The sequence below is a fragment of the Haemorhous mexicanus genome, chromosome 8 (genome assembly GCF_027477595.1).
Source record: "Haemorhous mexicanus isolate bHaeMex1 chromosome 8, bHaeMex1.pri, whole genome shotgun sequence".
NCBI classification, from domain to species: Eukaryota; Metazoa; Chordata; class Aves; order Passeriformes; family Fringillidae; genus Haemorhous; species Haemorhous mexicanus.
Genome location: NC_082348.1, coordinates 21,806,780 through 21,833,700, shown reverse-complemented (window position 1 = coordinate 21,833,700; position 26,921 = coordinate 21,806,780). Strand labels below are relative to the sequence as shown.

General features: G+C 48.8%; 2 protein-coding genes across 2 annotated transcripts; both read right to left on the bottom strand.

The window, feature by feature from the left end:
* Positions 1–9,124: 9,124 nt before the first annotated feature.
* Positions 9,125–10,150, bottom strand: HOXD1 (homeobox D1). Its single transcript, XM_059852301.1, has 2 exons — positions 9,720–10,150; positions 9,125–9,599 (listed from the first exon to the last, which is right to left on the bottom strand). Exons 1-2 carry the CDS (start codon positions 10,148–10,150, stop codon positions 9,350–9,352), a joined length of 681 nt encoding a protein of 226 aa, XP_059708284.1. The 3' UTR covers positions 9,125–9,349.
* A 7,165-nt stretch (positions 10,151–17,315) lies between these two features.
* On the bottom strand, positions 17,316–24,843 carry HOXD3 (homeobox D3). The gene is made up of 4 exons (XM_059853171.1): positions 24,645–24,843; positions 23,866–23,949; positions 20,104–20,649; positions 17,316–19,672 (listed from the first exon to the last, which is right to left on the bottom strand). The coding sequence occupies exons 3-4, from the start codon at positions 20,597–20,599 to the stop codon at positions 18,921–18,923; spliced, it is 1,248 nt and encodes a 415-aa protein (XP_059709154.1). The 5' UTR covers positions 20,600–20,649; positions 23,866–23,949; positions 24,645–24,843; the 3' UTR covers positions 17,316–18,920.
* Between the last annotated feature and the right edge of the window lie 2,078 nt (positions 24,844–26,921).

Genomic DNA, 26,921 nt, shown 5'->3' with positions numbered 1-26,921 from the left:
ATGCCACTAGATTAATCATTTTCTTCTTCTTTTCTCACCTCCTTTTCTGCATTCTTTTATTCAGTAGGGTGAGATTTTCAGGGGTGCCAGGCCTACTTTAGCACATCTGTCATCCCTGCAGCTGCACTGAGCGGACATCAAAGCAGCTGTGCAGGAACCCAAACTTCACTGTGTTATTCACTGAAGGTGTTACCAGCCCCCAGGCTCTTGCATATCCCTGTCATTCCCAGCAGCTGCTGAGGAAGCTTGCTCTGTGCTCTGAAACAGCTAAGATCTTGAAGTCAGACCTTGATCTTCCCAGCTTTACCTGAGCTTTCCAGGGGAGCTCTGCAAGTGGGCAGGGCACAGCCTCTACAGCCCATCCCAGTGCTCTCAGCCCAGGGCATCAGGCACTTCCACAGGGACAGGGACATCAGCTCACAGGTCAGAGTCTAAATAAGGAGGAGCCACGGCTAGGCAAAGAGGACAATGACCTGGACTGAGCTTTGAATAGATCCACTGGGTCACTGGAGGAGAAGATGTCCCAGCTGGGGCCCAGGACCATGACAGTGTCTCAGCTGCCCATGGAGCTTATTTCTCCATGCCAGTGGTGGATTTAGAGCAACAGGTTTCACACAGCTTATGCTTTATGGGATCAGGGTTTGACTTTAAAACAAAATCTCAGATCAGAGGGACCTGCAAGCAGAAGCTTCCAGAAGGGAGACAGCAGGTTTGTCCTGGTTTCCCTGCCTGTGCTACTGCACAGTCCACCCTGCCTTCCTCTGCCCTTCCTGCCAAACTCTGCCTTCGGTTTCCTTGGATCCAACCTCTGTTAACAGGCTGCTTCCATGCTTGTCCATCTTTTTTTTAGTCCCTAGTTGACCAGACACAAACAAGTCTTTTCTTTTAAAGCATGGATCTGAACTGCATTGTCAAAATGGCACAAATGTCAAAGCAGCAATCTTGACTCCAGCCTGCAGTAACAATGTCTGTAAAGGTTCATCCTGATATTTGTGTAGCTCATACTGTAGCAAAATCCAGATCCATCTTCTTAATGAAAATAAGAATGATTCACAGTTTGACTGTAGGCACTGGTTAGGCAAGTCTTCTCAAACTCTACAGATGTTATCTGGAAAATTAAGGAGCTGCAATTGAATTCAGTTTCTGGACAAGCATGGTAAATACTGAGGAGGTTTATTAATTCATCAAAGCTCCTTGTGAGAGGGTCTAAATCCTTTTCTGGAGGCCAGCATAGAAGAAAGTACATTTTTCTTCTTCCTGTAGAAATGATCACAACTGCCTACCCCCATGAAAGGAAGAGACAGCTGTAGTGAGATATTTATCTGCAACACACTGTAAGAGGGATGTGCTGTGAATTATTGTAGAGCTGGGCAGGATATGGTTGCCTTGTCCCAAAAGATTTTTGAGATTAAGAATGTGTTGCTATTCCACACCAGAATAAAACCAAAACCCTTTGAATGATCTAAGAAAGGGAGAGAGAACAAGACCCACTACAAAACCTTCTCATCAGCCATATGTGTGGAGCTCTTAGAACATCTGAGAAGAAAGTTTGGAGTATTCATCAGATCCAAGCCAGCCCATCCAACCTCCACACCCCCAGGGAGTGCTTTAGGGAGACCAGCATACAGGAGCAGGGACACGAGCCTTGCTGACCTTGTGTGAATGCTGTCTCTGCTGAGCCAGGATGGGACTTTGGTCTTGGCTTTTCATGCTTTTCATTTCACTTCAGCAAAAGAGCTGTAACTGGTTCTGCCTGATTACTTTGTCCTCGTAGAAGCAATCCATTGTTTATAGGGGCTTTTCCATTTTTACAGCTAAATGCTGCAGAGCTGAATGATCTTTTATAAAATTCTTACCTCTAGATGGGAAATCTCTCCTTTTAAAAAGGTTACATGGAAGTGACTTTATTTTCTGAATAATTTCCCCCATGTATCTCATAAATAAGAAGTTTTCTCTAGTGGGGTTTGTTGGGTTTTTTTTTTCCAACACCTCCAATTTAGATACACAGCCTGATCATCAGAGTGCCATTCTGTATTTTTAAGGGACGCTGAGAACTGATTCAGTAGATACAGCATAGCAGAAACTTCAGAAGTTGAATCTATTCCATCTCAAATCATTGTCCTGTTCCATAAAAGGAACAAGAAAAGCTTTGCCATATCTTCATTACAGCTGTAGAAGTTCATACTTGACATAGTTTCTCCCCAGGGTACAACTGTGGTAAGGAAAAAGAATATGCTGACTGAAATAACTTGGATGTATATACATTAAAAACACATGGTCTTTCTGGTTGTAGGTATGAGTTGGTGAGGCTGGGTACCTCCTGAGATTTGTGAGGAGCTGTGGCAGATCAGATTGATCCTTTTCCTGGCACCAGGAGAAAGATGTGAGAAAAGCACCAGGTGTTTTCTTTGGTCTTTGTAGATACAGAGCAAGCAGAAATAAAAAGTTGTGCAGCAATGATTTCAGAACATTTTGCAAATAAGATGCACTTTTTATCTTTTTGAGCACTGGGACATGGAAAAGGAATGCCTGGTTGAGAAATATTTTGAGCCACGTGAGCCATATTCAGTTTACATAAGTGCAGGGAGCACAGGCTAGCTAAGTTTCAACTGAATCCAGCTAAATTCCAGCCTAGTCCAGCTAACAGCCATGTGTATGCATGATGTTCCAAATCCCTTACTTCCTCTCAGTTCCCTGGAGGCTGGCAAAAGTTACAAGAGTAATGTTGCTAGGATCTGAAACCCTCTGAGTCAGATGTTTAGAGCTAAATGTGTTCAGTTAAATTAATGCTGGTATAGAAGACTAACAGTGATGAGTCAGATGGCTGGTCTGCCTGAACTATCAGCAGAGTTGGATGCAAAGAGGACCAATGCAGAACAAGTCCTGGGACTGACAAATCCAGCAAATGTGAGCAATTGGTGACACTGCTTGTACATCATGTGGCCACTGGTGAGGCTCAGGCTGCAGCTGATGAAGACTTCAGGACACAAATTGCAGGCTGGCAGTGACCACAGATCTGGTGTCTCTGTCTGGATGTGACTGATGCCAACAATATCTAGATAGGCCATCACACCATCATCTTTTTATTAAATACAATGAAATTCAAATTTAGGAATTTTTTCTTCAGAAAAACAGGCCAAGGCCATGTTGTCCCAATTGTTGAAAGCATGGCCATCTGCCTCTGGGATGGGTGAGCTCTGTTGCAGGCCTTAGATCACTGGTGATGGACACAACAGCATCACAGATGAATAGCACTGACAACCTGCAGACAGATGTAAAGTTTTTATTGTTGTTTGGGTGCATCTTTATTTTTTTCTCTCAAATTTATTCTTACACCAGATTTGTGAGAGCCATTTTCTTGTATAACTCTTGCTGCAACAATTGGCACATGTAAAGTCCCAAATCAGATTAACAAATCTATTTGATTTAGTGCTACATTTGAAAAGCAACCAGAAGAACCACGTGGTCCATTTCCTAAGTGAGACGTGACATTAAGAGTGTTCAGCCAGTCCTGTCCTATTTTTTTGAACTTTCTGCCTGGTCACATTGAAATTAAAGTCACAGTTCTCACAGTGGTAGTTACAATTACAAAATTTTACAAAATCTTTTAGAAGATTGTGTATGTGCACTGTTGGGGTCTGGTCTCTCCAGCATGAGAAAATGGGATTGATGGCTCATTGGTGTCATGTACCTACTACACATTTCCTCTGCTAGATTTCTAAAGGGAAAGATAGATTATTTTATTGATAGCCTTTTGATAATTATCACTGTTTGATAATTATCATTGGATTTGATACACTTGGATGTTGAAGAAAATGTCACTCCACATAAATTAGGTAATTTATAAATCTATAAATGTCTGTGTATTAAAAATAATTATACCAATATCTATGCTTAAGATATGGATCAAATACTAGAGGTTGCCAGGATTAGAAACTGTTTCCATTATCTGAACAGTAACTGGGCAAAATCGGATCTGAGTTGTCATTAAAAAATTTAGTGATATTTTTATCTGTTTTCAAATACCACTCTAAACTTTATAGTGTTTAATCTAGCTAACTTGTTAAGGGAACATAAAAAGAGGCATTAGGAATGTAGATTTAGTGTAGCACAGCCGTTAAGATGAAGAGTAATGGCAGGAAAGCCTTAGCTCTCAGATTCTCCTGCTATGCTAATGTCACCAAAATCATATTACTGGGTTACAGGTGTTTTTCATTGGCTGTATGGGCAGAAGGAATGGTTCTCCTGATCCACTGAATTCACACATGGGTGGCATTTTATGCTCACCCACAGCAGCATGAATTGATGCATTGCTAAGGTCTTTGCTCTCTGTGTAAGGGCTCAAGAACCCAGGTTAGTGTGTCCCCCATGCTGGTCAGTGTAGGGGTCTCACTCTAAGGTCAGGGCCATAGACCAGACTGATTGAGTTAGACCTGCTGAACACTTCCATAAGGCATGATACACCATCCTGGTTAAAAATGCCACATTTTTCAGAATAAAATGATTTTATTTTTGAGTTATTATTTGCAACATTATGCTTTCTGGTGAAGTGTAGTAAAAAAAGATCTGTTCTCCAGGTGGTGGGAAGTCTGCTAGGCTAGTAGAAAAAAAACTGACTGGATTTGTTCCTGTGTTTGTTTGTTTATTTAAACTGCTGGTTCTCAATCTGCTAATCACCAGTGGCTGTTGTCTTTTGAAGAAACAAAAACACAAGAGTACCAAAATTGTTTATGAAAAGCTCTTTTGTGGACCAGTGGTCTAAATTTTTTCAGTATAAAGGAAGCCTTGTCCAGTTTACAAAAGTTCTCAGGACTCTCTCTCCAGAAGAGATTTTAGCACGCTATGTAAGAGTAAATTGGCTTAAACAGCCAAGGAAGATTTACAGCTGAGGGTTACTTTGTTCACTTGGCTGATGATCAAGAACAGCAAAAGACTTCCAGATAAAGCTAAACTGCAGTAAGACATTGGCTCTGTGAAGCATCTTTTCCCTATATATTTCCCAGAATTATTTGGGGGCATTTTAGAGATGTGGTTAAGTAGATGATAACAGATATTGGTATGATAGGGGGAAGAATGATTTGTCATTTGTTTCACCTTTCGTCATCAGGGTGACTTTCCTTTGCCAGGGACTCCTTAGTTCACTGACATTAGGAAAAGTTATAAAAAACAATGGTTGAGATTGAGTGAATCACATCAACACATAGCTGTCTGTAGCCATATATTGCAAATAGAACAGAATGTGTGTCCCCTAAACTTCAGTCACCTCTTAATGATAAACTGGTAACAGCCATGTCTCAGCTGGGCTTTCTCTCTATACCTATTTCTCTTCAGTCATCAGGAATTTGCAAATGTTCTTGGGGGCTCCCTGGCACTTAGGCTAACAGAGTGGTGCAGGACAAATCAGAAGTATGATTTCTTAGCTGCTAGAGACAAGTTCTTGGAACTCCAAGGAGGTGTTTGCAATTTGTAATTTTGTCTGCCAAGATTTTTCTTAGAAGAAATAATAGTCTGTTCTCCTCTTCTAGCAATCTGTACCATTATTTGCATAAACCACAGTTCCAGGGTGTACCAATAAATAATGGAGAGGGACACTTTCAAAAGGAGTTTAAAATGTGGGGGTTGGGTTGAGTATTTTTGTTTTCTAGCTTGCTGCTGGCTATTTGCATGGTCAAAATAAACCTGGATATGCAGTTCATAGCATAAAACAGAGTCGTTGGTTTGACCCTGAGCAAAGTGTTCCCTGTGCTGTAATTCCAAGCAGCAACTAAATACTAAATCTGGTCCTCTTGGGAAGACAGATACCCAGGCAAGCCTGGGTTCTTGCCTAAACTTGGTTTTCAAAGAGGTGTGTTCTTCTGTTCTCATTTACCTATCCAAAAGATATTAAATCTCTACATTCACATATACCACTTAGGAACAGTAATTTTACCTTTTTTTTTTCCTCTTGGAAGCCTTCCAAATCAATATTTTTATTCTGTTTGAGGCAAAATGGGAACACATAAGAAATTACTTTGTTCATATCCCTTTGTAGCCTGGGGCCCTTTGAGCAACAGTCAGTAGGCAAAAATTAATATATGACTGAAAGAGAATGGTCTTTGTATGGTTTCTGATGATGGCTGAGGAAAAATAAGGCCAGGAAATAGTAGTTTCATAATTTGTGAGAAATTATATGGTGGTGGGTATCTCTTGAGTCCAGTCTGGAATATTTTGTTCCGATTGCAGTGAAAACTGCAGCTTGTGCTCTTACAATTAGCTGCCAAACCTAAAACTTGTTTCCAACTGATAGGCATCAAATTGAGCATGCGTGAGACACAACTCTCGGGATTAAGTTTAAATGAGTGAATCTTAGACCTTATCTATCATTTATTTGTCTCATGTGTGCACCCACGGATATCACAGGCATTTTTATTTAATTATTTAAGAACTGGCACGTGACTTGCATTAGCTCCTTCCTTTGGGTAGCTTGCTGACAGAACAGTGCAAAGGAGCAATATCTAATCCTCATACAGCTAGAAGTGTTTGTTAAGAGAAAGATCCAATTAAACTGGTCCTGTCATGTGATCAGAAATCACAATTAATACAAAGTACAGAATACAGTTGTGCTCATTCCACCAGATTCAGACTGCCTTAAGAGAGTCATAAGGTTTCATCTTAATTTCAGAGTAAATCTCTGTGAATTTGGTCTTTGTCATTTTGATGGATACAGAAGTATGCACTGCTACAAGGCCAGAACGTGTATTTATTTATTCAGGAAGAGATATGTCATGAAAACATTCATTGTAAAAGACTTAGTGTGCTCTAATGGCCTGATCCAGCACCACCAAAATCAATGAGAATCTTTCTTTCCATGTTGGTAGTGCAGGAGTGTGCCAGCAGTACAGAAAGCACTCCTCTGGCCTGAAGTGCCTGGCACAAATGTCAAAATCATTAGGAAAATAAAAGGCTGACAAACAAGCAACCCCACAGACATGCCACAAATTTGGAGGCAACTGAAAATACAGCTAAAGTTTGTATGTGAAACTTGTTCTGAAAAAAATGGGTTATTCCAGCTATATGTCTATGCTTATTTGTAGTATTAAAAAAAAAACAAATGAAAGAGTAGTAACAGAGTAGTTCATAAAAATGTACCTTTAAAACAGCTGCAGAAAAGAGCTGGTTAGTAGTGAACTTGCCTTTAAAATTCAACTTGCAAAACAAATCTGATTTATTCAAATTTTCATTAATTTTACCAGATTTTGCTTTATTCTGCTTTAAGTAGCACCTTCAAAAAAAAAAAAAAAAAGGTGGGAGAAATATTATTTCCTGGTTTTTAATGAATGATCAGCCTGCAGTATAAACACTTGTTTGGTGTCATTACTTTAATGAAGAACTGCAAACCACACATTTTGATTGCAGCTAGTTTCACACGAGTACTTCAGTCCTGGGAATTTTTAGGGCTATGCCATGAAGTGAAGCAGCCCAAAGGACATGAACCATAACTCTATGTACAGAACAAAAATGTGCCTGTGTGCACACACAACCGTGAGCCTCCAGCAGTATTGTCCTTTGCCAGTACCGTCAGGATACGATGTGTGACAACCCTTCTGTCCTGGGGAGTCCCTTCCTTTGGATGTTCCCTGTGGGGAACATCCATCTCCCTGCCAAGGAGGCTCCTGGCCCAGTTCAGCCGTGGACTTGTTGCCACAACATCATCATAACTTGCCTGCCCAGCTTTTGGGAGTAGTTTCCCAGGGTTGCCACCAACCTCTGCTGAAGCTTCCATCAGCAGTGGCTTCCCAGTCCCTCAGCAGAAGTCTTCAGAAGAAAGCCTTAAGCAGAAGGGCACCTGGGGGGATGGAAAGTATTACAAAGAGTAAGAATCTTCTTCGTTGCAGACTATTTGACTTGAGACATCCATCTTCATCTTCCCTCTGTGTTCATTTTAGCCAGCAGGCATCCAACAAAGACAAATAGTTGTTGGTCTCTGGGGCCGGTTTCCAGACAGGGACCCAGTGCATTCCACAGGTCTCCTTGAAGCCTGTCTCCCCTAGTCCCATAATTGGGTTTTCACCCCAAAGTCCAACACTCAGCAGAAATCCAGGGCAGAAAGAGGCTTGTCCAAAATAAAAATCCTGTCCACAAATAAATTGAATCACCTGCATATGAAGCCAGATGTCATTTCTCTCCACATTGCTGTTTTGCTTTCCCACGTAGAAATGGGAAAAAAGTCTAAGTTTGGTTCCTTTGCCCACTTTGATACTGTTATTTTATCTATGGGAACATTGCCAGTCTTTTTGTGGAGGTATCCAAGCAAAAGATCCAGGAATCCTCCTCCCTTTTGCCAGCATTAGTCTTCGGTCAAACCCAATCACCTTTCTGAATTTCAACAGATCTTGAGGTTTTGCACGTGGTGAGATCTGTTGCAAACAGATTTATAATGAGGCAATTTTTTAACCATGAGATACAGTGAAGACTGAGAGGGCTAAATGAGCTGATTCTGGCCCTAGATGCTGTAAGAGGCTTTATATTGTTTGCAGACATGTGAGGGGAGCTGGGAGTTAGGAGAGTGGCCGCTGGCCAGTCCTGGGCAGCCCAGAGCTTCTGCATGGGAAATCCCAGCACCTCTGCAGTTCAAAAGGGAAGAAGTACTCCTCTTGGAACTTCATTTCTTTTCAAATTTTACCTCGCAGTTTTTTCTGTCAAAACCAGATTTTTGACTAAATCAGTCACATCAGGAAAAGAAATGAGAATGAATGAATGAATGAATGAATGAATGAATGAATGAATGAATGAATACAAGCAAAAACAGCCTCTTTTTTTGCAGCAATTTTCCAAAGGGCAGGGCAGAAGGCAAGGACACTTCTTTCAAAAGGGGATCTTGGATTCATGCCGTGACCATCCCTGACCCTTCCTGTAAGAGGAAGTTTCCCTGTTCTCCCCTGCTCTGCCTTCTCGGGGTTTCTCCCCTTCTGTACCAACACTGCCTGAGCCCATGGATCTGTCTTTTTAAAGACAAAACGAAGAAAGGGTCGGGAGCATGAGGCTGCCCCTCCACGCACCCACCTCCGCCCGAGCCCAGGGGAGTTGGCAGAGCGGGTCGCTGCCCTGCCTTGGGGGAGCGGCGCTCTCCGCTAACTCCTAGCTGCACCCGCCCGCTGCCTCGGCCCGGTCCGACACCGAGCAGCGGCGCTCCGGGCCGGCGGTTTTCCCTGAATCCTCATAAATAAAAGTGTACATAAAGTTGCGACAGAAAAAGAGTGGCACAGCACAGCGGCGGTCCCACGTGAAGGCACGCCCGGTGCCCCTCCGGCCGCAGCTTCCAGCCCAGCCCCGACGTCCCCGCGGGCGCCTCCGTGAGAGCGGCGGAGCCTCAGGCGGGGCCGCCCGGGACAGCCGCGGCCAGCGCCTCCCGCTCCCGCTTCTTCTGCTTCATGCGGCGGTTCTGGAACCAGACCTTCACTTGGGCGTCGCGGAGGCGCAGCGAGCGGGCCACCTCGAGGCGGCGGGCCCGCGACAGGTACCGGCTGAAGTGAAACTCCTTCTCCAGCTCCGTGAGCTGCCGGGTGCTGAAGCTGGTGCGTGCGGAGCAGGCGGGAGCTTCCCCCCCACACGGCACCGCACTGCCTGCAACGCCGAAAAACACCGCGCTTCAGCGGGGGCAAAGGCATGGGGTCGAGGCAGGAGAAGGGCAGAGGGGAGCCGGGATGGGAGCAGCCCCCGCCCGCTCCCCGCTGCCCCACTCACTTCTCCCGGGCGGGCTCCGCTTCGCTCGCATCCACTCGAAGGTGCGGGGCGCCGCCGGGGCCGCCGCGGGAGCCGGGCAGCCGGGCGCGGGGACGGCCCCGGGGCAGGGCGAGAGGTGCCGGAGCTCTCCGCCGCCCGCGCCGAGGCAGGGGCAGGGGCGCTGGGGGTCGGGCGGCGGCGAGCGGCCGCTCCCGGGAAGGATGGACGTAGCGTAGCCCGGCGGTCCGGCTCCCCGGGACGGCCGGCAGCCGGGGCCCAGCGCCGCCGGGACAGCGGCCGTGTAGCCCAGCGCCTGCGGGGGGGACGCGGCGCTGGCCGTGGTGCCCAGCGCCAGGAAGGCGTCGTCCCCTCGCTGGGGGTACGGGGCCTGCGGGGCACCGCGGCACAGCCCCGGCGGAAAGGCGAGAGCAAAGTACCCCAGGTCCATGACCCACGGGGCAGCACCGGGCCCCGCCGGGGCAATATTGCCCTAATATAGGCCCTGGAGCGGGGCGGCACGTCCCTCCCCGCGGCCAATGAGAGCCCGGAGGGGCGAGCCCGAGCCGGGGTCCCGGGCGCTGCCAGCTGCCCTGCCCGGGGCTGGCGCAGGGCTGCAGGTGGGCAGTCCGGCCGCGCCGCACCGGGACTCCCCTGCGACAGGCCGTCCCCCTGGGCTTGACGGAGTAGCCGCACGCTTGGGACGTTTGCCGGGAGTTTCTAAGATGAGCGAGCTGATGCTTTCCCGCTATCCAGGCGCCGGTCCCGGTACAGGTCTGCGCTCTCCCTTGCCCTGCAGCCGGCCAGACTCCTGGGGGCTCCCACGGGAGCCCACGCGGGCACACCCAGGTCTCCCCACCCGGAGGCTGGGGCGAGGGGCGGGGTGCTACTGCACCTCATGGCACTTAATGGTCTCGTTCCATCAGATAAGTGCTCTGCAGCCTCTCAAAAATGAATCTCCTCACCGTTAACAGGCTCACACCGTTAATGGACTTTTATTTTTCCCTTGGCGATTCGGCATTGTTTACTGAGTGTTTACAGCTGGCGGAGAGCACCAAGTTGCTCTACCCTGCCAAATCGTCCAACTCTCTCTTGGTTTTCAATCCCCCAGAATGGCAGGAAACAGCAACAAGGTGAAGGAGGTGAAATCTGGACACCCGACGTGATCATCTTTCCCTAAACGTCTCCAAGTGACACTTGACCATCCAGTCTGAGCCACGCTGATATTTGATTTGGGTAATAATCGGTTTCATCCAATGCCTCAGCTGATAACCATGTGTCAGTGCAGTTCAGAAGAGCAGAAGGCTATGCTGGGCAGAGTACACCTGGGATTTGGTGACTTGGGACTGGGCATACAAGGAACATGAAGAAGGGCTACATCATGCTGCTTTGAATTAGACTTGCAACCTTCTAATTCTTAGTAGGTGGATGTGGAGTCAACTGGGAAATGCAAGTGTTGTACTTTATTAAAAAATACATTTTATTTCTAAATAAAAGCATGAAATTTATATACCTTCATCCATCATCCAGTGCCTTCCACTCAACAGCTCAAGGAGCTTTACAAGCTCTTGGCAAAAGTGCCATTTGCTGTGGTCAGGAAGAGGCCACAAATTTTGCAAGGACCGAGCACGATGCCAACCTTATGAAGGCAACCAGAATCCCCAGAGAAGGAAACATTCCACTGGATCCCCTGTGGATTTCAGAGAGCCAGTCTGGTGACAGGAAGAGGATATAATGGGGAGACATAATCAGACCATTTCACTGACTCAGTATCAACTCTTTCCCATGGAGATTTGTACTCTGCAGCTCAGCTCCACCATTACACCCAGCTGATGAATTCAGAGCAGATCTTTTGGGGTTTTCCTGCAGAGGCCCTGAGAGGACACATTGCTAGGACAGGCATGCGCATCCTGCAAAGGTATGGGAGCATTTCCCTGCACAGGGACTCTGATCAATGACATGGCCTCCTATCAGCCCCACTTTCTCCCCAACTAATATTGTTCATCTACTATAAACCAGCTATTGCAGAGCAAAGGCTGGCTTTGTACAGATTATGTTTTAAGGGTGCTTGAACTTTGAGTCTACAGACACAGCAGTCACTGAAATCTCAGAGTCCTGACGCTCAGTGTTCTCCTGGCACAGACTTGTTCACTCTGATGGGCTGTGCTGCCCTTATACTCTAATAATGGAGTATCACCTAAATTTCTGTTTTCAGGGGGTGCGAGTATAAATTAGAAGAACAGTTTAAATCAAACACACTTTGTCAGGAAACATACATTTTGAGGGAGGGGTTAAATTCTGGACGATGCAAACTTTCTCAGCATTCCCATGGCAATCAGAGCAGTTTGGAAAATGTTATCTTCTGAAAAATCAGAAGCCTGGGAACACCAGGTTTTCTCTTTAACAGAGAATGGCTGTCCATGCAGCAGAGCATCTGTGTTCTTCAGTCTCCCCTGCTGTAAAAATTCCTGCCTGCAGTGAAGGAAAGAAAATTGGCTTCAGAACAGGGCTGCTGCTTTACTTGGGTCTTGTGTTTGCAGAATGCAACTGGTTTAATTACACCTAAGACTGTTCTAAATGCTAGAAAAGCTGTCTGTGTTCACACCAACATACGATCTTTCCATTTACCCAGCTGGATGCTGTTACAAGTTTCCTGTTCATTATCTGTTTGTTTTGGCAGGACTGTTCAAGGGTGACAAAAGCAGAAATCAGTGGCTAAACACAGGCAAAACATCTCTTGTTGATGCTCTAGCTTTAAAGGGAGAGCTTTTTCTACATGCAGGAATTTCAGTGTTCAGATTTTAAAAGTTAACTTCCAGTGATAGAGAATAGAGTGACTGAAGATGTTTTTTTTCACTAGGAGTCTAATGGGAAAGATGAAGGACTCGTTGGAAGCCAAAAGAAGGAAGAAGAAAAGTGGGGGGAAAAAAGAATGAGAAGAACACGGTGCTGTCAGAAACAATTTGAGAATGGCTGGGAGGTTTAGGGATGCCTGTGAGAGCAGTCAAGTGACGGTAGGACAGGGGAGCTGCTGGGGCAAAATCTTCTGTAACAACAATGGACCAAATGACTCCTCGTGTCATCATGTTTCTGGAAGTATGTGGTCCTCTACAAAGCCTGAGAAAGCCACTGTAGAACCAAGACATGATGTAGGAGAAAGTGCAGCCAAAAAGCCCTGAGTCCCGTTGGGTGCAGACACCAGCCCCTCACCCCAGGGATGCTGCCTGAGCAGTCTGTGTTGAAGGCAATGGCAGCCTGAGCCACAGACACTGCTTTGAGACTGGGACATGTCTCCCTAGGACAGGAGCCCACCCTCTGTGCTTGTCACAGTAGCTAACACACAGGAGATCCAACAGATCCCTCCGCAGCCCCCAGCCTGGAAGGTGTGGTTCAGCACTAGCTCGTCCTCACCCCTCTGCTGCTACAGCACCGTCCTCACCCCTCTGCTGCTACAGCACTGCCAGCCAGGCAAAGCTGGTTCTCAGTGCTGGGAGGGGATGTACATCCACGGTGTGGAGACAGCGAGGGTGTGGATGGGCATCCTGAAGGGAGATAAGCAAACACTGGGCATTTAAGCAGTGGCCCTGTTAGCACAAACAAACCACCAAAGGCTCCTGTGAGATATTACAGAAGGAGGGGAAGCTCTTGGGAGTTTATTTTGTAAAATGGGAATAAAACCAGGCATGAACAGAGACTCCAGGGCAGAGATGGGGAGTTGTTCTGGCACTCCAGTGGAGCCATCCTCAGCTCCTGCACTAGCACAAGCAGTCACAGCAACCCTCAGGAAAGGGTGTTTGCCTCTGCCATCAATGTATCCCTGCCACAAGTTCCTCTTTCCCAGTTGACCCCTGGGACAGTAACCTCTGTTTTCCCAGTATGTGGGATTAACAACAAAGATCCTCTAAATGAACACGGAGAAGTGGATAGTCTATCCCTTCTTCTGTAAAGATTTACTCTGAAGAGTGAATCCACGCTGGCCCCTTGCCATGTAAAGCCCTGTTTCCTGTCCCATGGCTGTGAATTTGGTGGGACAGAAATATTACACATATTGATAACCCAGAGGTTTCAAGGTAAGCTGTGCTGCTGGGTGCAAAATGATGTCAATGAGTTTACAGCCAAGATTTCTGTCTTCTCTTACCTTTCTTGCTTCCAAAGATCCTGAAATGTTTCTTAGAGGAAAGATTGAGGCTGTGTACCTCACTCAGCATGGGATTGCCTACTGCTCCCAAAACTACAGCTGTTGCAAGAACAACTGCACATCAGCAAATAAAAAATAAGTGTTCAAATCCTACACTCATGAGTCTTTTTACCCAGAAGACATCCATCCTGTCAAGTACAAATTCCTTGCTGTTTTCACTCTGCTTTGTGCTTATTGTCATTGCAGCTGAGCCTTTCTGTAATTCATCCCAGAACGTTCAGAAAGCTTCAGGACCCTGGGCTCCAAAAGAAGAGACAAAGACTCACCTCTGCTCCTGAGCAGCGTCTGCAGAGGCTTAGGGATGTGCAGGTACAGGTACCTCACTGAGTTCCATTTTGTATCTTAGCCTAAGTGACCAAAGGAGTTCAGTCCTGCCCTGTTACTCCATGGCTCTCAGGCTCTGGGACTGCGTTCTGCTTCTGCTGGATGGGGCTTCTGCTCGGGTCCCAGCTGGCTCAGGTCCAAGCAGGAGTAGGAGGACCCACTGTTGAGTGAAAAGTGCTCTTTGTGTGATTGATGACCCTTAATAGAGCCAGCCCTCTCACTCCCCTGGCAGCCCCACTCCAAGCAAGCACCACGGGTACCCGCTGCTGCCTCTCACATGGGAGCAGAGAGACATTGCCCGTTCAGGGATTAATTTGCCATTCAATCCCTGGAAAATGGTTGCAGCCAACAGAGCTCTGGTCTGGCTTATCTTGCACCTTCTAAAAGCAGAGGTATCTTGTTCATCAATGTATAACATCACGTGACACCCAGCCAACCACCACGGCTTTATCTGCCCTGGCAGCACCAGCCCCTTTGTGCTGCCCACCCAGCTGCAGCTTGTGTTCCCAGGCAGGTCTGCAGTGGGCTGCTGGACACCTGGGCCTGCCCACCGTGCAGCATGCTGTGCCTTTGCCAGGCTGCCATTGTGTGTGGCCGCTGGGCATGCACAGCAGGCTGGCATGTAGAAGGATGGCATCACAACCTGCAGCTCCTTTCCTCTCTCCTCAGCTGACAGCTATCAGCAAGGCACCCTCCCAGTGGTAGACCAGCAGCCCCATGCCCTTTACCCTGTTTTTTTCCCCTGGTGAAGTAGTCCTTTTAGTGCCTGGACGTCCCTGCAGGCTGTTTCCAAGGGCTTCCCACGAGGCTGGAGGGGTGCAGACACCCCAGTGGTGGATCCTGCCTTCAGACTTTTGGCCATGGAGCCCAAAAGACCCAGCTGGCTCTCAAGAAAGTCAGGGGACTTCTAGTAGATACTGGTGGGCTCCCTCTTTCTTAGCCAGCCTCCTCCCTGCATGCCCTTGCCTCCTGGGTGTGCAGCCAGCTGCACCCTCTTCATCTTTGGACAAGGTTGTCTGCAGCCCCAGATGACCCTGGTGTGGTCTCATAGTGGAAGCCCCGGGGGTGCCCCTGAGTCCTTCCCTGGCCTGCCCATGGAGCAGGGCTGGGAGCCTGCAGTGTCTGCTCAGGAACTGCTTGCTAATAGAACAGGAGACATTTGGCTTTGTTTTTCCAGCCAAACACAAGTAGCACCTACAAACTGTGGCATCCCTGGAAGCCCCTGTCTGTGCCTGTCTAGGGTCCCCTGCCCTGGTGCTGCTAACCAGGCCATGCACAGTGGGACACTGATGGGCCCCCCCCAAAAAGAAACAGGATGCAAAGGGGTGGCTCAGCCCTGCACTGGCTGCATGGAGATAGCACAAAGCCTCAGCTCCTTTTTGCACTGGGAAAACTAATGGAATGCCATTAAATGGTGGGTTACTGTAAAGGCCAAACCAGAAAGTGGAGACCCAAACCCCACTGATCTGAACAAAATAATTTACTTGGCCTCACTGAAGCTCTGTGCACCCCTGACATCTCTCAACCAGTGCTGTCAGCAGCTGCCTATCCCAAATAGTGCTACATCACTGCCAGCATTTAGAGGGCCTGGCTCACTGACCCTTTTATGGGTCTGGAGCAGATGGAGGGAGCAGGTAAGGAGAGGAAGGAGTGCTGTGCCTCCTATTTCTAAAGAAAGGCAAAGGTAAGATCAGCCCCAGGCCTGGCCTTGGCTGACTAGTTGTGTTTTAAATAGGTGACTGGAGTTCATCACATCAGATGCTGTTGCAAAGGAGCTGAGCTCCTGTTGAGTGTAAAAGGGGGTTGTTTATAATTTATGGGTTTTAAATGATGGGCCAAGAAAAAGTCTGGCTTGTGCCAAAGTGTATCTCTCCTCTAAATTGCTGATGCTTGTACAAACATTGTAAAAATGCCAGCAATCTTGCTAAAGTTACATTACTTCTAATAATTAGGTTATCATCATGGACGTCTATTGCATTTCAAAGAAGACACCTCTGCCAGAGTCACGGGGAAGAAAGTGAGTTTATTTACAAGAAGATTCTCCCTCACACAAGCTCCTCCTCCTCCCCCCCTGGAAACCATGGCTGCTGGCCCCGTCTCTTTTATTACATGAAAGTAATTCAGGGCAGTGGGCCTCAGTAACACCGTGGTTGTGGTCAGGGCTCCTCTGAACTCCCTACCTTCCCCAGATCTCTAAACAGCCTTTTCTTTCTTACCAGATTTAATGAAGGACTAGTAGTGTAAGTCAGGGCAGACACTGTTTGACTTACAGCCTACAGAGCACAAAGCAAAAGGGAGAAGGACACTCGGTATCCTGCAGAAATGGTGGTGCCTTGCTGTTTCACAGATAGAAGCAGGTGATGCAAAATATATTGTGTTTCAAGAACACACAAAAAACCTATATGGAGAATTTTGTTTGTGGACACACTGATTGTGGAAAGTTTTGGAAAGACAAACATATGTATATATTTATGGCATATTACAGAAGTATAAATCACAAGTGGTGTCTAGCATTACTTTTTGTGTTGTTTGTATGTTTTATTTACTCCTGGGTGGTGCTTCTAAGAAACAATTTGTGTGAAAACTTCCATAGAATACAATTTTAGGGCTTAAAAGGGTTAAAATATGTCTCCAAACAAAGAAGTTTATTCTGTTCTGTTTTGTTTACAGATCTGTAACACATATGTCCAAATTTGCTTGGTTAAAAGTGGAATTTAACAAAAGATACATTTTTCACTGTTGCACAGCATTGTTGAAATCTCACAGAGGGGAAAACAAAACCCTAAGTAATATTTTGAATCATTAGTGCTCAGCTGAACAAAAATAGCAAATGGCAAGGAAGAAAGCAGGGATGGGAAAGAAAAGAAGAATAAATTAAAGAAAACTTGTCTGTATTGACCAGGATGGGAGGTGGCAAAATATTTCTCGCAAATAGGAATGCCAGGTCTGTCATTAGAGGATGGAGTAGGAGCTGCAGTGTTTGTCAAACTGGAAAGCGATGCATCAGACGCTTTGGTGGGGAATAGAGAAGTTTGGATTAATATTTAACTCGACACTTTTAGAAAGAGACAAGAATAGTCTTCTCAGAGCGATATGTAGTGTCAGGAAGAGACTTTAATCACAGCGTTTACAAAAGAAGTATCTCTGTAAATCCAGCGAGTTCAATACAGCCGTGTAACTAGAGAGGAGGAAACACGAGGGTTCAGAGCATCGTTCCCTTTCTTTTTCCTATTTTTTTATCTTCTTGTTACTTTAATTTTTTCTTCCCCGTGTCGACTGTCCTGTTTGTGGCAGGAAGAGGTGGCGGTGCCCCCCTGCCGCGGTCAGGCCGGGTGGGACTGTCCTTGCCGGGCACCGGGAGAGCGCGGCGGCACCGCCCAGCCACTGCCCGCACCCCGCCTCAGCGTCTCCCTTCGGCTGTGTGTATCTGATTGTCAATTTTCTTTCAAAGTTTATATTTATGAAAAAAAAAAAAAAACCCACAAGAGGAAAAGCTCGGCCTTCCAAAGATGTCTAAAAATTGATTTATGGTTAGTATAAAGACAACAGTATAAAAATAACAAAGGAGGTGGCAGCTGCTGCGCAGATTGCTATGGAGACCCTAATGAAATTAGCACTATCAGAGGGTTTCTAATTTTTTTGCCTTCTAAGCTTCTAATTTCTTTCCTATTTTGGATAGCCAGAGTGTAATTTTAAAAAAATTAAAAAAAAAAAAAAAAAAAAGAAAAGAAAACAGCCCACCGAAATAATATGCGCGATACATACCCAGCCAATAAATAAATGTTAACCTCACCGAGGTTTTTATATGCAGGATTTGATCTGAAACAAGATGGCCAAGAGCCCCTCTTTGTAGATCGCCTCCTCAAAGCGGCTGCTCTTCCATCTAGAGGTGGCTTCACGCGGCCGAGCCAGCTGCCAGCCAAGCCACGGAGGCTCTCGAGTGGGGCCAGCCGATTAGAAATAAATACTTTAAAAATACTTTCAATATTTTTTTAAGTGTAACGGCTCTTTGTGTGATGCCACAGTTTGTTTTACTCTATTAATGATTTACGACTTGCTGTCTTAATTAATCCTTACATAAACTACAAACACCAGCCACTGTTACAACTGTTCAAGACTACTCTCTCAACTAGCTCAGACCGATTATACTAAATAGGTGAAATGTAAGTCACCACGGACCTGAATCCCTCTCCCGAAGTATTGGTGAAGAAACTCTACAAATACCCACATAAATACATTAAGACGAGGATAAATAATCAGTGATACAAAAAATGTCTCGCTTAAAATAATAAATACATATCATTTAGTCCAATGCGATCCTTACGTTACGGAAGAACTCATAAATTAACTTCTCTGAAATAAGCTTACGCGCGGGCGAGTTCCGACGGCTCACGACTGGTCTAAAACACCTCAGCATGACGCGCTGCTAACACTACAGCATCTCTAAGACTTACCTTCAAGTACATCATTACCAGCTTATCAGTCCCTCGGTTGGCAGTATATTGCACTGTCATGCTTAAAACAGCTCTAAGAGAAAGGCTCCTGCTCACGGACCTACTCGGGGCTGCGGAGGAAAGAAGGGAGCTGCTAAGGGAGACAAATCCACTAATACTGTTGGCACTCGAGAGCACAGTAACACTGTCCCGTCAGAAAAGTGAGGTAATGGAGAGGGGAGCGGGACCCGCTGGCCGCCGCCCCGCTACAGATGCGTGAGCTTGGGCGCCTCCTGCATCCGTCCCTGAGAGGTGTGGTGAGAGGAAAGGTCCGTGTAGGTAGGGTGGGGGTCGCAAGGTCCGTGGTGGTGGCCGCCGGGGATCTGGGCGGCGCAGCTGTAGTCCACGCTGGCGGAGGAGGGATGCTGCAGGTGCCCCAGGTTGAACATGGGCCCCGAGGCCGGCATGGAGTCCACGAAGTTGCCCCCCACGTAGACGGGGCTGCCCTGCAGGCTGGGGTTGGCGAAGCCGCCGCCGCCGCTCTGCATGGGGTGGGGGTCGTACTCCGCGCCCGCGTAGCGCTTCTGCTGCGGCAGGCAGCTGCTCAGCGGCGCCGTGTAGGCGGCCAGCCCGTACATGCTCTGCTGGGACTTGGCGAAGGAGGTGGGCGAGGGCGCGTCGTAGCTGAGGCTGTTGACGCCGGGGAGCTGGCTGGAGTAGCCGACGTGGTTTGGGCCGCTTAGAGGGGGGCTGCGGTCCGGGGACTGTCCGACGGGGGAGTGCATGATGCCTTTGGCTTTTTGGTCCTTTTTGTACTTCATCCGGCGGTTCTGGAACCAGATCTTGATCTGCCGCTCGGTGAGGTTCAGTAGGTTGGCCATCTCCACGCGGCGCGGCCGGCACAGGTAGCGGTTGAAGTGAAACTCCTTCTCCAGCTCCACCAGCTGCGCGCTGGTGTAGGCTGTTCGCACCCTCTTGGAGGCCGGCCCGGGGGGGCTCTTGTCCTCGCAGCTCTCCCCTGCGGGGAAGAGCCACAAAGAGACATTGGTTCCCCCCACGAAAGACAGCCCCCCCTCCCCCCCTTCCTCGCTGGGTCCCTCGGAAACCTGCTATAGCCTCTCGCTCTGTCGGCGCCCGGGGAGGGGGTGCAGAGGGCCCGGGGGCTGCCTCCCACTCCTCCCTGCCCGACATACACACCCTCCCGCAGCTGCCTCCCCCCAGAGACACCGGCGGCCACCCTTCCAGGCGTCCCCGGCACCCCGCCCCCAGCCTGTCCCACGTGCAGCGCCCGGCAGGGCTGGGACCCCTCAACGGGGTGGGGTGGGGGGACAAGAGGACGATGGCAGCTAGAGGAGTAACAGACAAGGCCCGGAGCCAGGGGGTTCAGCCCGAGGGACTCAGCCCTGCTCCCCGGGCGAGCAGTGGGTCGAGGCGGGGGTTTTGGGCTACCTGGGGGGGCGCAGGTGCTTTTCTGCTTGGAGTTCTGCCGGGACTCCTTCATCCAAGGAAATATCTGCTTGCTGAGGGTGGCGCTGGCCGAGCCCGAGGAGTTGGGGCCCCCCTTGGCTTTTTTCGGAGGGGGCACACTGGGAGGGGGGTTGGGCGGGGAGGAGGGCGGCAGGGCCGGGGGCTGATGCTCGCCGATCCCCGGGGGTTGACTGCCCCCGGGGCCGCCCCCGCCCGGCCGCATGCAGCTCCCGCTCAGCTCGTTGCCTTTGTGGGCCGGAGCGCGGCCGGGCGCCGAGCCCTGGACGGAGCAGGCGGAGCCGGGGTACTCGCCGTCCAGGCCGGCCTGGCTGTAGGGCTGGTGGGCCGCCCCGTAGGGGTAGGCGTCGGCCTTGCTGTAGGTGTAGCCCCCGAAGAGCCCCGCGTTGTCGTAGTAGGCGGCTTTCTGCATCCTCTGCTCTGCGATCGCCGAGGCCCGCGGCCCCCGCTCAAATAACATTGACCGCCGCCCCCCGCCTCACGTCCTCGGCCCAGGCCACTCGCAGCCACCTGGGCAGGGAAACAGCAGGGACACAAAAGAGACTTTTAGAGGGGGAAACGGGCCGGTTCCGGCACCCCCCGCCCCCCGGGACCCTCGGCCTCCCATCCAGGGGAGGGCCGGGAGACATCAAGGAAGGAGTAGGGGACCCAAAGAAGGGCCAAGGGACAAAAGGGGAGGAGCAGGGTCACCAGGCAGGAGTCAGGGCAAACCGGGCCACACCAGGGAGAGAGCAGAGTACACCCGGGAAGGACCCGAGGCACTGCAGGGAAAGAGCCACCCGAGAGCGATGGTGCCAGGGGAATGGAACACATTGGCTGGACATCCTACAGGCCACCTTTTGAAGCATTTTGAGGGATGATTCATTTGCTTTGTTTTGCCTTTGGACCGTTCCCGCTCGAGTTTGGCTGGATAGGACCCCGCGGTTGTAGGCAAGGGCTCTCAGTGAGCAACTGTGCTGGGTGGTGTCCCCAAAGACCCAGGCCCATTTCGGCCGAGAGCATCGCGCCCCCCGCCCGGCACGCGTGCGCACGGCCCTGCACGGCTGACATGATGGATGGAGCCCGGGCTGCGGCCGGGCAGAGGCAGAAAAAATCCCGTCCCCTTTGTAAACCCGCCCTTCTTCTTTCCCCGGATTCCTCCAGAGTTAAAGTATAACCGGCGCCATTCACTGCCTTTACTTTGCACTATAAAGGAAGTCGCAGGTCAGCTCCCCTATTTTAATTCTGTGATGAATTAAATTCCCTCACCCAACGTTTCTCGTCCCTTTTATTTGTACCCAGTAGAAAGAACCTGAGACATTTGAGATAATTTTTAGAGGGTTCTTTTCTTTTTTGGGCCTGCAAACTTATGGCTCTCCCCTCCCCGCCCCCCGGCTGCCGCATGAGGCTGCTCCCACCGAAAGCGCACGGTCCCCTTAGGGCAGATGTTTTGAGGCAGGGTGCTGTTACCTTTCTCCTTGCTGCTCCCAAAACTTCTCTGCACTTATTACAAGATGGAAACTGTTCTGCAATTTTGGTGGGGCTTTTTAATAGTCCCTGGTTTTTTGGTTTTTTTTTTCCTGTGGGATAGGGTTTTCTCTGACACTTTTGGTAATTTTATAAATTAGCACATACTTCACCTGACAATATAAGTCTGTAAATCAACATATCTTGAGACTTCCTTGTATTTCTGCGGAATTTAAGCCTACTAACATAGCAGAGAAAAGTAGCTAGAAATCTTTAAAAGATGTCCGACAATTATAGTTCTTCTGCCTATACTTATGCAATATTAGGAGAGTACTTCTTTCTCTCGCAAGTACCGTTGGTCCCGCCAAGTACCGTTGATCTGTTCTCTAAAATTCACCGGGAAACAGATCTCTGTAAGTCAAAATAACCTCAGCGAGCGATTCACGGCCGGTCTCGGCGGTTTATCCCGTGTCACAGACCGCCGGGGTCCTTTTCTTTCCTAAACAAAAGCTTGAGATAATCTGTGTAGCTGACAGAACGGGAACTGGTTTTCTCTCCTGGAAAATTTTTGTTTAAAAAGTCTGCAGAAATGGACGGTGGCTATAAAAATTAGTTTTAATACTATGTGATAATCTTGACGAGTCTTGGAAGTATTTTTGTCCAAATAACTCTGTCTCTCTTTTCCCACTTCTGTCATCTATATTTTCGGGACCGGTCTGGACTGAGGACTTTTGTTAGCACAACACTGCCTTAAGCGTAGGCTTTTATATGCCTTGTGAAATATAGTTCCCAAAAGAATACACAGAATCTTAAGAAAGAATATTGCTGTTAAGCTGTTAAAAGCCTTATTTCTTTTCTGAAATACCAACTGCTTGTGAACTCTGCTTGAACCTAAAAAGGAGGCTATGGGCCATAAATCACATGGACAATGCTCAACTGTTTGGTGGCTCATCTTTAGATCTTAAAAAGAGAGAGAGGGAGAGAAAGAGGGAGAGGGAGACCTATCCAGGGTTTGATTTTCCACGAGCGAAAGGCCCGGGGTGATGTTTTTATAGGTAACACCAAAGCAGGGGCTCAACACTTGGTGATTTGGCCAGAAAGAGCCTACAGGGGGAAAAAAAAAAAAAAAGAAAAAAGTGACATCCAAATGGCGAGGCCGAGCCGTGGGAGGTGGTCTTGGAGGCACCGAGGGTAGGAAACCGCAAAGTATCCATGTCTGTGTTTCAGATTTCCCTTCTTCCTCTCCAGAAAGGTTAACCTCATCTGAACTGTTAGGCGTCGCACATGATAATGGGACTTTTTGTCCTGCCACTGGTTCCAGTGCTTTTGCGGGATGCCGAGCCTCTCACGGCTCTGCCTGGAGAGCAGCTGGGAGCCCCGGCGTCCCCCCGCGCGTGTGCGCAGAGCCGGCTGGCCCAGGCTGACATCGGCCCGCCGCTGCCAGCCGCTCTCCTCCCGACACTTTCATATTAAGCAGTTCTCTACTAAAACTTCCACTACACTTAATTCTGTTTCGGATCAATATCTAATATGATACCGAATAAATAAGAGGCGGTGAGAGCGGCCAGCGAAGCGGTTATTAAAGCAGCCGGAGCTCTCAGGGTGCATATCAATGCACCTGTCATTGCGGTTGTAGCAAAATTTATGACTGCTAGCGCCGTGGCAGTAAACGCTCCGGCCAGGAATGAAAAGGAAAACACTTCCCAAGCCCCGGCACTTTCAGAAGTGCAAAGCAGCCGGCGCGTAGGAGGGAGCCCGGCAAAAGAATCCCCCGCTCGGCACGTTTCCCGGCCGCCGGCCGGGGCAGCCCTGTATATAAGGAAAGCGCTGGGGCCGCCGCCGGACCCGGCCGCAAGCAGGGCGGCTGGGCACCCACCGCTGGGGCTGCGCCCGAGCCGGGGATGTCTCGTCTTTGAGAGCCCTGGGGAGAGCGAAGGGGCCCTGCGAGAGACACGGAGCGGAGGCCGCCGTGGGGCCTCTTAGACCAGCTATGGAGCCCTCCCGGGAGCCACCCGCTCCCCGCGGCTGGGTCCAGGCCTTGGCTGCTCCCCAGCCGGGCTCGACTTCCGCGGAGCAGGGGCGGCTTTCAGCGGGGCTTTCTGCGGGCCGATCTTTAGCTGACGTGCGGGACGCTCCCGGGTGCCGGGTGCCGCCGCCGGCGGGTTCGCCCGAGCAGCTCTCCCCGCTCGGGGGCCACGGGCCGGGCTGTGCTCCCTGCGACGGGCCTGTCGCGATAGGGAAAGCGAGAGATGGATGGAAAAGGAAATTTAGAGAACTCACCAAACTTACGTTTTTTCTTGATTTTTGACTTTAACTGTGTGAGTAGGATCTTCAGGTTCCTTTGGATAATCCGTGGGCACGGACCTGCAACAGAAGTGATAACTCTCAGCGGAAACTGCTTTGTTTTGGACTTTCTTCCTTAGGACTTTGTTAATAAATGCACATCTCGTCCGCAGCCCCTCACCGTGTCTTTCCGTCCGCGTCAGATCTTTTACCAGACAAAGGGTAGATGTTTCTCTTCATTTATTAATAGAGCTTTGAGAGAGGCGGGGAGCGAACAAAAGTGCAAAATACTCCCGTTGCGGGTGGGTGCCGGGCAGGGCGGCCTGCGGCAGCCGCTCCGACGGGCCCCGCGAACCCATGCCTGCCTTCCCGAGCAGCCAGTCCAGCCAGCGCACGGGGGTAAGGGAGCACCTTTGCGGGGGAGCTGAGGGCACCTTCGAGGGTCGCAAGCGCCTCTCCCGCCGCCCGCACCCACGGCCGGCGAGGAGTTCCGCGGAAACGAAGCTAGCGCGGGTCTCTCTCCATTTCTCCCCCCAGATACTGAATAAGACCGAGAGAAAGAAAAGCGAAGAAGTCCCAGCATTGAAAATGCTCTGCTAACATTTGCGTCTCGAAATGAGTATTTTGCCTTTGTCTGTGCAATGTGTCGATTCAGGACTTTAAGAACTTAAGAGTGCTAGAAAATCCCCCACAAAGAAGCCCAGGTCATTATAAAGACGATATCTAGCCACCATAAGCCTTTGAAATGACCTTTGGCTCGTATAGCAATAACTCACCACTTAATGAACAACCAACGGAAGCGCCTCCGATAGCTCACAACACAACAGATCTTACAACTTTCCACCAAGTCTTCTCTCTCCCTAACCAAACTCAGTAGGATGCTACATTCCCCTTCCAAATCACCTTAATTTATGCTGGCAAACTGGAGTTAGGGAAGTGGAGCTTCATGATTACACATGATGCTCGCTCAGGTTCCTGGCCCAGGCCTGTCCCGGTAACGTCTTATATAATGTATTCACGTGGGCGTACGTCAACTTTAAGTGCTTTATTTTTTTAAAAGAGAATCCATTAGAAGTAGCACTTTACACGGTGTATGAAGGCAACCTAAAGTGGGTTGCACCTTAGCCCCTGAGCGGAGAGATCATAATATTGCAAACCGAGTCATTGTTAGCCGCTGTTGATTAACACGGTAAGTTTTCATTTTGTGCCTAATTAATTATCGACTTCTCATTCCTTTCCGAAGCAGCTTCTCAGCCTCACAAGCGATAGCCTTCTAGCTCTAGACATGATTTAGCCAGAGCTTGGCCAAATACCAAGATTTCCACGGCCACAGGAATAACCCCCAAAGTTTGTACTGTGGGCAAAGGAGTCTGAGCACGCTGGGGTTGTGCTCGTCTCCCAGGGCTCGGAGAAGACGTTCCCAGAGCTGAACCCAGGGAAATCTTTAGAATTATTCAGGCGTGGGACCAATATAGGTATTATTGAAATTTTAGGTGAAGTTATAAGTGAGTGCTTCCATCGAGCCAAATGAAATGCTGCTTGCAGTAATTGGATTCAGCTGACTAACTTGGCAGGCCAGCAGCTTGGAGGCATACAGCTAAGAAAAATGTTCAGTGCTTTTAACTTCTGATCGAGCAGAGCAACACGCAACAGAAAATAATAAATAAATAAATAAATAAATAAACAAACACCCTAACTTTCTCCTTCTCTCCTGGCCTCCCACCCTATTTCCTTCGGGGCACTCCGACCCCCGCCGAGGACTCGCCCGGGTGACTCGGGGAGGGCAGGGTCCGTTCCAACATTACACACGCTCTCGCTCGACAGCACAACGCTGGGCTTTACGCAGGGGCTTTACAGCAGACATAACCGAGAGTTCACCCGGGCTCCAGGCAAGCCACCAGTCAGTAGAAACAGGAGTTCCTGGGAGAGTCGGGCTAGTTGCAACAGCCCAAGCCGGAGCTGAGCTGTAAGTGCTGGCGGGGAGACTGTGTGGTCGCTTCTAGACCCCCAGTCCGCCCAGAGAGGTACCGGTCCCCCCCAGGCATCTTCCCACCGCCTTATTGATCAAACCATACAAATGCAGGGCAAGAAACTTCTCGGCAGATAAATATCAAGCCGTGCTTCAAATCGCATGTGTAACTCGAAGGCATGAGCATACTGGTAACAGCAGTACTAAAACAACTGCGGAAGGAACACAACAGCCACTAAGGAACACGAATGCGCTGCCAGGGAAAAAGGTTTGGGAAGACACTTGGCAGGAACATTTGAGAGATCCTGTGTAGGGGCTACATTGCCGATGAGCCTATTTTAAATCGTCCTTTACAAATCAACACGGCTACCCCCTGCCCGGCTAACCACGGCAACGCATTAACGTGATGCTCAATCTCACTTTGGCAATGGGAGCATCTAGCAAAGTTCACTCCCTCGTTTGTTTGCTTATTTGTAATTCCCTTCCTGAAACCGCCGAAAATTGGGGAAAGGATAGGGTTAAACGTATTCCCCTAGCTTTTGGAAATGAGTTCACTTTTTATTTAAAGAACGTAATAAAAAGAAGATACAGCTTAAGATACAGTTCAAGTAGGTGGAGACCGCTCCATACATTTGCAGCCACTATGGGCAGAGATTGCAAACAAATTCCAGACCGTCTCTGAGCAAAGGAGATAATACAGCCCCTGCGGTTAAACGTCCCATTTTGTCATGCAGTTGCTTACCTGTGTATCAATTTATCATAAACCTGGGTTCCTCACTTTTCAGGATCTGTGCTTGCAGTTCTTAGAACATATCCTTCACCCTTTGTCTGCAGACAATACTCTCCTAAACCTGATCTTGCGGTTTTACAAATATTTCCATACACCAGAATTCCCGATAGAACGAAAACAGGCTCAGGCTCAACTACCAATAAAAGAGAGCGAGTGGAAATCGGAATTTGTTGGGCTTTAAAAAAAAAAAATCAACACACAACCCTTTAGCCATCAGCCTCCTGGAACCAACGACAGCAATTGGCCGGCTCTTGTTTTGTTTTGGTTTTAAATCGTGCGGCCATTGATGAATTT

Bases quoted from the DNA above. Each gene is read 5' to 3' on its own strand.
- HOXD1 (XM_059852301.1), bottom strand. From the start codon at position 10,150: ATGGACCTGGGGTACTTTGCTCTCGCCTTTCCGCCGGGGCTGTGCCGC. The intron at 9,600-9,719 runs GTGGGGCAGCGG...CGTTGCAGGCAG, and splicing joins AGCCCGCCCGGGAGAAGTGA to TGCGGTGCCGTGTGGGGGGG.
- HOXD3 (XM_059853171.1), bottom strand. From the start codon at position 20,599: ATGTTATTTGAGCGGGGGCCGCGGGCCTCGGCGATCGCAGAGCAGAGG. The intron at 19,673-20,103 runs GTAGCCCAAAAC...TCTTCCCCGCAG, and splicing joins AAGCACCTGCGCCCCCCCAG to GGGAGAGCTGCGAGGACAAG.